Source organism: Micromesistius poutassou, assembly GCF_964030765.1.
Source record: "Micromesistius poutassou genome assembly, chromosome: 20".
NCBI classification, from domain to species: Eukaryota; Metazoa; Chordata; class Actinopteri; order Gadiformes; family Gadidae; genus Micromesistius; species Micromesistius poutassou.
The window spans coordinates 10,780,430-10,790,429 of NC_140290.1; the positions used below are offsets into that span (position 1 = coordinate 10,780,430).

Here is a 10,000-nt window from a genome sequence, read left to right on the forward strand (position 1 = left end):
GTGTGTGTGTGTGTGTGTGTAGTTCCGGCTGGTGGTGAAGACAGCCCTGAAGCTGCTGCTGGTGTTCGTGGAGTACTCCGAGTCCAACACCCCGCTGCTGCTCCAGGCCATCACCACCGTGTCCGGGGACCGAGGTACGGCCCCCCGCGGCCCCGGGGCGGGGCCACGCCCACGCTAGGTGGAGCTCAGCTACGCCTCCACTCCAGAGGAACGGGCCCTTTACCCAGTAGGGAACACACAGGGGTAGCTCCTCACATGGTTTAGGGCTGCGTTCCATTCAGGTTTGGCAGTGCACCAGCATAGACTAGAACTAGTCGAGTAAATATACATTGGTGCAGCGACAGACGGCACGGCGACAGACAGAAATAGAGCCGACCTGATGTGAAAATAACAGGAACAGGTGGTTACTTTACCTGTGACAATCTGGGGAAAACGGTCCATGGGCAACGCTGGCAACACAGAAGGCATAAGGTCCTCATGTGTTGACCACTTTAACCTCAACGACGCTGTGGTCCTCCCAGGTTGTAAAGCGTGGGCCAACACCATGGAGATCCTGGATGAGAAGGACGGCGTGGACACGGAGTTGCTGGTCTACGCCATGACCCTCATCAACAAGGTACCACCTGCTGTTCAGTAGACTGTAAACCTACCATGAGCCTTGCATATGCAAACATAGCTGAGTAGATCCCATTGATTTCCATTGGAGACTCATATGTGTTGACAGGCTTTAACTAATACCATCATCTCTCTCTCTCTCTCTCTCTCTCTCTCTCTCTCTCTCTCTCTCTCTCTCTCTCTCTCTCTCTCTCTCTCTCTCTCTCTCTCTCTCTCTCTCTCTCTCTCTCTCTCTCTCTCTCTCTCTCTCTCTCTCTCCCCTGTCCCAGACGCTGGCAGCTCTGCCCGACCAGGACTCGTTCTACGACATGGTGGATGCACTGGAGGAGCAGGGCATGGACACGGTGTCCCATAGGCACCTGGGGCGGAGGGGCACCGACCTGGACCTGGTGGAGCAGCTCAACATCTACGAGGTCTGGGGGCACCGCTGATACTGACACACACGCACACACACACACACACGCACACACACACGCACTCTGCACTCTGCACTCTGATATACTGCTAGACACAGAAACACATATGCATGGTGAATAAGTACACTTGCGCCACATACACAATCACATGCACATGCACAGACGTACCCATACCACACTCTCAATCATGCACACACATACACACACACACACACACACACACACACACACACACACACACACACACACACACACACACACACACAAATGGACAAACACACCACACACATGCTGCACACACAGACACGCACACGCACGCACACACACACACATATACACACACACAAACACACATAAGCACAATAAGAAGCCTTCAGCAAAACACACACACACACACACTCCTACATGAATTCACACACAGACACACACAATCACACAAACACATCTGCATGTATTTACACGCAGACACACGCAGACACACACACACATAAACACACACACTTGGCGTTCATCTCTTCAGCGTGTCATCCCCTTTCCACCTCCTCAGGCGACGCTGCGTCACGAGGACGGAGATGACGACAGCCAGCCCCCACCGACGGGACGCAAGGACCGGCGGCGGACCAGCATCGAGGGCGGGGACAAGAAGTGTGGCCTGGAGAGGAGGCGGAGCCGCAGGGCCTCGCTGGGGAGGTCAGGCCACGCCTCTCCCCTTAGCCCCGCCTCCCCGCATCGAGCGGGCGGCCGTCCCTTCGGTGGAACGAGGGACGCGAGTGAGAGGTGAGAGGCAGGAGAGACGGGGAAGTGGTCGGGGGGGTCGACGCAGGAAGTGTGCAGGGAGACGAATGAGGGTGTGAGTGGTTGTTTTGGTTGTTTTGGTTGTTGTGTTGAGGATCCTGCGTTGGGATGCAAATGGCTGTTCTTATTCCTTTTTCACGGTGCACTTCTCAAAGAAGAACTTGAGGAGCAGCAGGCGTGACATTGTGTCTGTCTGACCTTTTACCCTGAACTCCTCTGCTCTCAGGGCTCTGTCAGGTGGCCTCCCCGCCATGTAAGTTCAAAGGTCACACAGAGAAAACCCCTTTGTGGTCTGCTGCCTGGTCCCTGACTACGATGGCAGTTCATCCTGTCCACTGTTTGTAACACAACATTTCAAGCGTGCTTCCCCTTAAATATATTGCTTCAACGAACACTGCCCCCCCCTCTTACCAACCCAGCTGTGACGTCCTCAATACACTAAGCAGGCACACAAGTTTAATTGAATTCCTTTTTGTGACACTAACGACCTAGTGTGCGTAGCATCAAACTAACTTGTTTGGGGCAGCTTGGATGGAACCTTACCTTTGGGGGTTGTTGTATGGAGAGCAGAGGTAAGCTTTGTTAACCCTCGGGTAAACTCGGATAAATCACAGGTAAACTCTGGCTTAGATTGTGTGTGGGTGTGTATGTGTGTGTGTGTGTGTGTGTGTGTTTGTGTGTGTGTGTTGGTCCGGAGGAGGAGATGTGTCTGGAGAAGGGTTTGAATGCGCTCCTAAACGATGGCGACAGGTTCAGGTTTCGTCCGGTAAATACATCCTGTTCCGTATTTACCCGCTCTTTACACAAAGCACATGAGCCACACACACACACACACACAAAGGCAGACGCACACAAACACACACAAACAAACACAACAAACACTTGACCACTGTGTGTGTGTGAGACAAAGCCATAATATACCACCCACCTATCCCACACACAGACACACGCCACTGCCCTTGTGTTATGTAACACCACCTGGCAGCGTGCTAGGGCCCTAGAAGCAAGTTACGATTCATCTGGTTTCACTAGAGAGAGAACGTCTGGATGCAGAGAGCTGATTCCCAATCTGCTCAGGGCACCTGGTCATGGCCATGTATGAGGACTGGCAGAACTGTGTGCTGGTGTCAGATCAGCCTTCTCCACCCCTACCTCCGATTCCATCCCACCCCATCTCTCCTGTTTTGTTTCTGCGTGATGCTTGCTAATAAACCGACCACATCCTACACTAGAAGCTTGACCCGTAGACTTTGTTCTAAAAGCTCATTCATAATTGTTTTCTGTTATTTGTTTTTCATCTGTCTTTCTGTTTGTCTGTTTGCCTTGTTTGTTACTTTTATTTAGGTGTATATTGTTGCATGCATTTTTTAACTGTCGCTAGATAGTAGATACAATTAATTTTTCATATCATCTTGGCATGTCTTCTTCTCTTTGTGTCCTCATGTCTATGATTATTATTGTTTGTCTATTGCTGACCTTCCATCAGATGAGTGAAAAAAAATCAATTTCATATCTCACTAAATCCTATTTGTCCCTAGACATGTGTAGATGCACACACTTTGATCAAGGCACTGGCATTAGTCCTGGAGTTTTTCTTCGGGCCCCAGGCTATAGGTGGCCCACTGTTCCTAGAGATAGCGACGTTAAAAGCGGATGAGACTTTCCAATAAAGGGAACAATGTATCCTAAGAATCAGGAAAACATGTCAGAACCTAGATATACACTAGATGAATAGTTAGCTTCACACAGATATACAGTAGCTTGAAATTCTGAATCTAGATCATAAAACAATTTGTGAAAGTAAATCGATAAATGAATGGCACATAGGTTCTTGGTCATTAAACAACACATACGCCTGGAATAAATACCCCTACTAATATGTAAGACGTTTAATATTCTTGAAACAGTCAAACATGGTAGAAGATTGCATTTAGATTGCTACGTCATGGGACTGTGATCACATATCACGTGGTAGTGAGTCGTTTTCAGGCCTCATCTACTCTAAGGTCAGCATAGTGTCCGTCAATCACCCATCAAATTTCTTGTGATACGCATTGCCTGATCCTGACATGAATCTCTTGCCCTTTATCCTCCCAACAATTCACCTTTGTTCGCCTGTCCTTTGTTCTGCATCAACATTTCCCCACCCTCCCACCACACACACACGCAGAGATGAGGTATTTGAGGAGGAAGAGGAAAAGCCCAAGCAAGACGAGGAGATGCCGGTGACGGAGTCAGAGTCTGACGGTGGTGATGAGGATGAAGCAGAGGAGGAAGCGGGTGCTGATAGGGTCTCTAGTGTGACTGGCTCCAGGTATAGCTGGACAACTTACTTTGGGTGACAATCAATGGTGGTTGCTGTGAACGAAACGGGTTACGCTGGGATCCTCTTTTCACTGTCCTTCTTGTGTACGTGTAAACATCCTTTTTTTTTTGGCGCTCCATCTGTTGTCTGTTATTAATGGATGGATGTGTTATGGTCATCATAAGCGTCATCTCAACCCATCCGATAGTTAACCTTCATCCACCTTTCATCCACCCATCCCCCTGTGTCTCCATCCACCTCTCTAGCTCCTCCCCTAGCCTGGCCCGAACCCGCACCACCCCCGTCATCAGAACCACCCTGCAATCCATCACCGTGTCCTCCTGGAGGCAGGACAGACACAAGGACAAGGAACAGCAGCAGGAGGAGGGGGAGAAAGAGAGGAGGAGTCGGCAACCTGCCTCCTTATCCCCACAGCCGCCGCCACCGCCAGCACCTCCTCCTCCACTCCTCCAAGCACCGTCTCCCCTGCTTCCACCGCCGCCGCCGCCGTCGTGCGTGGTCCAGTCTCACCCTCCAGTCTCCGGCGGCCATCAGGCCCCCGTCGTGACCCCCGAGCCCTGCGTCCCGGCGGCCCCGCCCTCGCTCCTGGCCTCGCTGCTGGCCCGCAGGCGGACGGTGGTGACCGTCCCGGCCTCCAAGGAGGCCAGTCCCCCGTCGCGGAGCACCTCGCACCCCTCACCCGACCGGCTGCCCTACCTCCCCCACTCGCCCTTCCACCTCTTCTCCTACGACCTGGACCAGGACTCGCAGGTCCCCCAGCCCTCGCCCCCACCCGCCGCCACCCCGATCTCAGGGCCGGGGCCCGCACCGGTCCACAACGCCAGGGCTCAGAGCGGGGCCCCGGAGGAGGAGGCCCCTGCGCCCACGTCTCCCAGGTCAGAGCAACGGGGGCCAGAAGGGTGGCTCCGTTGGACTTCAACCAACGGAAAAGTGGATGAATGATCTTCTGTGCTCTCTTTGTTCTACTCCCTCTCTGTTGACCCCCCTACCTCCTACTACCACCCACCTGACTTTCGGGCACCAAATCAGCACTCTCTTCCCCTCACCTTTGGGCTCAGTTTCTCCTTTCACGTCTACGTCCGCACAGCATCTTCTTCTGAATCTTACGATGCCTCCGCCATCGTCACTGCACTTCCTACTTCCTTTTGTAGTCCTCATTTCCTGCACTTCTTTATGTCTTGGTACTGTCACTTTATCACTTTATCACTGTCACCTTCCTTCCACACGATCCCTTTGTGCTTTTTCCCTTTTCTTCCCACAGAAACCTTTTCACCCTCCACCCTAATAACCTTCGCGTCTTCCACTTTGCATTTCACTTTGTTAGAGAACCTTTCTTTGTCTTTTTCGTTGCTGATTTTTGACTTAAACTAGCAATCAGCCATCCTCTGACAATGGGTTATACAGGTTTTTCTATGGTTTCTCAGTGCTGTGTTTTAAGAACACAATTTACTGATCATCAGAATGCTGGGACGTCATCTGAGTAAGATTGTTTTCATTGCGTGCAGTGTTAAGGCTCACATTCACATTATTCTGTGTGTGGGGCCATTTGTGTTATCCAGCATTGCCTCGATCAGGAACATGAACCCAATTGAACCCTGCTGAATTAAACAAACAGCGTCAGACTCACGACGTGCCATAACTGGTTCAGCGAGGTGATCTTTCAAAAGGCATTTCCCAGAATCCCCCTTGTAGGAGAAATGCTAAACACCAGTCCAGGGGTCTTCCATCAGAGGTCTCCTGCCGCCTAACGTTTTTGCAACAAAACTCCCTCTGCTTACGCCACCTTTTAACCCCCATCCCTCTCTTCCCTCAATCTCTCTCTCTTGCTTTCCCCCCCGTCAGAAATCCCCCAAACTACTCAGTCAGCGGGTCGTCAACATGCACCAACAGCAGGTTAGCCATCGACACAGGGCCCCAGCGCATTGACTCCCATCTCATTAAACACGACACTAAGAGTAATCTTTGTCTCTCTGTCTCTGGCTCTCTTTCTGTTTCACCCCACCTTTCATCTACCTCTGTCTCTGTCTGTCTGTCTATGGCTCTCTATCTACATCCCTCTCTCTCTCTCTCTCTCTCTCTCTCTCTTTCTCTTTCTCTCTCTGTCTCTCTGTCTCTCTCTTTCGCTCTCCCCCCCTCTTTCTCTCTCCATCCCCCCCCCCTCCAGGCCCGCTCTGGGGGGTCTGCTGTCGTCCTCCTACAGGCAGCACCAGGAGTCGCTGGCGGCCGAGCGAGAGCGCCGCCGTGTGGAGAGAGAGGAGCGGCTGCTGAGGATCGAGAGGGAGGAGAGGAACAAGCACAGGTCTGTGGTCCTCTTTGTGTCCTCTTCAAGGTGTAACACGTACGGTTTGGGCTGACCGGGGGGGGGGGGGGGGGTGGGACCCTCCACATGATTGACAGGAGGTTAGAGTACGCCCTCTGGGCAGCAGTACTTCTTTATCTTCTTGTGGGCAGACCGGACGCTTTAGTGATGAAAAACGCTGTTAGAGGTACATAGGGGTATTACGAGACCCTGCGTGCCGGCGCTAGCTGGGCTAGCTGCTTTCTGAGGTATATATATCTGCAGCGCATTACAGGAGAGGTCTATGGAGGTCTTTGACATTATTCCAAAACTGTTATCTCTTCATATTGTGTTGAGGATTGTGTTAACAACAACAAAAACAATAGGCACAGCCGAAGTAATAAGTAAATAAATAGTATGTTTCAGCTGTTGTCAATAAAAAAAGTTACAGATAGTTATGTAATATCTCATCATTTTTAACTGCGGTTAAATAATGTTTGACGGGTGTGGAAATGCTTGCTTACCAGCAACAAACTACATTTTTTTTCAATAATGGCACACCTCATCGTGGTTTATTCTCTACTACTACTGGAAAGCCAATATAGGTGGAAATGGGAGTTGATCCATTTAATTCCATTGTCTCGACAAAACAAGCTAACCTGCTGTGTGTTAGCATGTTGTAGACTTGAGGGGGAATGATAGGAAGATGGGTTATTGGTTGGATGGAGTCGTTGAAAAAGGATCAGCTGGTTTTAACTTGTGTTATGTTCACGTCATTCTGGTTTTTGTTCTGTGGTAAATGATGAAGCATGGTTTGGTAATTAGATAAAGCTGTAAATGAGCATTACATCGCCGAAAAAGTTCATTTTAATTTCATGTCAGTACGAAATGTCCCTGTTACTGAATGTGTCAGGATGACTCCTTCATTCACATGACATGTTGTGCATTTGTGTGAATCTTCAACTCAAACCCAACCTGTGTGTCCCTCACAGTCGGGACTATGTGGATAAAATGGAGGAGGCTCGCCATGCACGGGAGGAGAGGTGAGTGTGTGCATTCTCAAAACACACACACACACACACACACACACACAACAGAAACAGACACACACACACATAGAGAGAGTTAATCTCCTGGGGGATATACTTTGGCCTGTGGTCGGGGGAAGTTCGATAATGGCGTAATTGTTTTCAGGTTAAAAAATTGCCTATTTCTGTGCTGCCAGAGGGCCTTGGAAAGTGTGGAGAATGTCTTTGCTTTGTCTGTCTGTCTGTTTCGGCTCTTTCACAACAAACTGTATTTTAAGTGGCTCCCGCTGCCAATGGCCTGATTGTGTTGGCAGAGAAGCTGTGAGAAAATCATCCGGCGAGATTTGTCAGGCTATTTACACACACACACACACACACACACACACACACACACATACACACACACACACACACACACACACACACACACACACACACACACACATCACACACATTGACACATGGCATGCGCACACACCCACTTAAGCATGCATAGATGCATGCAAGCACACACTCACACACACACTGATACATGGTGTGCACGCTCTCACTCACTCATGGACATGCATGCAGGCAGGCAGGCACACATACTCACACACACACACACACACACACACACACACACACACACACACGGATACACAATCACACATACAGAGATTCCCTTGGAAAGCAATGTTCGTACACAAAAAGCTGTGATCAATTTTAGTCTGTGTGCAGAGGGGAATCACAGGAACGGGGGGATTCACTCCAGCGGGTGTCTGAGGTTAGGATTTAGCGACTCAAGCTTATCCACTAATCATGGACATATTCGGTTTCCACAATGTTCCACTCCCCCTTTTATTGAATCAGTTGTGTTGTTCACTGTCTATTCCTCTGTGTCGCCATGATCTTCTGTTGTGGTGGCCTAGCCAGCCTTGTACTGTTTGTTTACCAACCATTGTGGCTCGTACACCTCCTGCAATCTTCGCAAAACACTGTGAAGAGAGCATGATAGGGAAGGAAGTCAGCACCCACTCACCACTTATTCACACTTTTGATAATAATGATACAAATTACAATAGCTTTATTTTATATTGCATCTTTCAAAGACTCAACGGTGCTTTACAAACACAGTATATAGCAGAACCTGAATGCATACACAAGCATCATATACAAGCATACACACATATACACAGACAGGACAGTGGAACGGAGGGCTGAGGACTAAGTATTGTTTGTGTTCAGTCAAAGTAGGATTTTTGAAACAGGCTTTGAAGACGGCAAGACTGGTGGAATCTGAGATTTTTGGGGAGAGAATTACAGATTTTGGTCATGGCACTGAATGCTCTGGCCCCCCACAGCAGCCATTTTGGTTTTGGGGACAGGCCAGTGCCTGATCACAGTCGACCATATAGTTATTGCTATGTCATACCCAAGAATCAAGGCTGTATCATTAAAACCATTCCATGTGCTGACCAAAGGGTTTTACAATGCCATTAGTGAATTCTTAGCATGGGTGGCCACAGTGCGAACCCCTTCCCCCACTGCCATGCTCTTACCCGCGAAGGTGCCCGGGAACACCATGTTCAAAATGCACAGCGGGATGAACAACTGAACAAATGATCTATTTGGTTTGGAAAAGTTAGTTTGTGGAAAATGCATGAATTCATTTAATCCCACTTAATCCTCAGTAATCCCTGTATAAGAGTCTAGGCCACAGGCTCAGCACTGGAAAATGTAATGTTTTATTTCAAACCATAGTTTTATAGACCATAACAGTGGGACAAAGCTGGGAGAACAGGGTAATGAGAGGGAGGGTAGATGGACGGAGGCAAAACAGACATGTTCACCTATAGCGAAGTGTTCATACACTGCAGTCCCTGGTGTATATTTAGTTTGTTTGTGATTCCCTGTCGGTGTGGAAGTGACAGTAAAAGGCGTTTCCTTGACTTCCTCCCTCTGTACATCTATGGGGTTGAGTAGGGGAACAGGACGCCCTGTACATGACCGCCCGCCAAACTTATGTAACATACCGCTTTGAGGATGGGATGCAATGACACGATGTAGGGGCAGAGATGAGAATATGTATATGAATAAAAATGCAGGAAGCAATCAAATAGCAAGGAACAACAAGGGGAATGGCTTTTGAGGCAAGAGCCTCAGACGCTGTGTGCTTCACGCATCTATAGACTAATTCAGTGACATTGAGTAAGGATGTGTGAAATCCGCCGGTTCAGTTCATGTGCATGTGAGAAATGAAGTGTCATTATAAACCCTCAATTGTCCACTGATGCAGAATATACTACAGATCTATGTTATTATCTGTTCCTAGTTGTTGTTTTTTTAGCTCTCATAGCAACTGCCATGCATTCATATTAGACACACACACACACACACACACACACACACACACACACACACACACTCTGTGTCTCTCTCTGTCTCTGTGTTTATCTTTCACACACACTCGCACACCGTTTTTTTTTTTTTTCAATAAATTAATTCAAAACAGTAGCTGCACAAATTCATTAGATGCTAGGAGAGGGAGGGAGCTACCAGA

The 10,000-nt window shown here is 49.0% G+C and overlaps 1 protein-coding gene across 1 annotated transcript in view; it reads left to right on the plus strand.

Annotated features, from left to right (window-relative positions):
- Positions 1 to 10,000, plus strand: part of fhod3a (formin homology 2 domain containing 3a) — a 57,978-nt gene that overhangs the window by 31,063 nt on the left and 16,915 nt on the right. Inside the window, 7 exon segments of the mRNA XM_084485089.1 lie at positions 23 to 134; positions 522 to 616; positions 885 to 1,028; positions 1,579 to 1,808; positions 5,995 to 6,045; positions 6,317 to 6,451; positions 7,423 to 7,473. Coding sequence (XP_084341215.1) covers positions 23 to 134; positions 522 to 616; positions 885 to 1,028; positions 1,579 to 1,808; positions 5,995 to 6,045; positions 6,317 to 6,451; positions 7,423 to 7,473 — 818 coding nt within the window.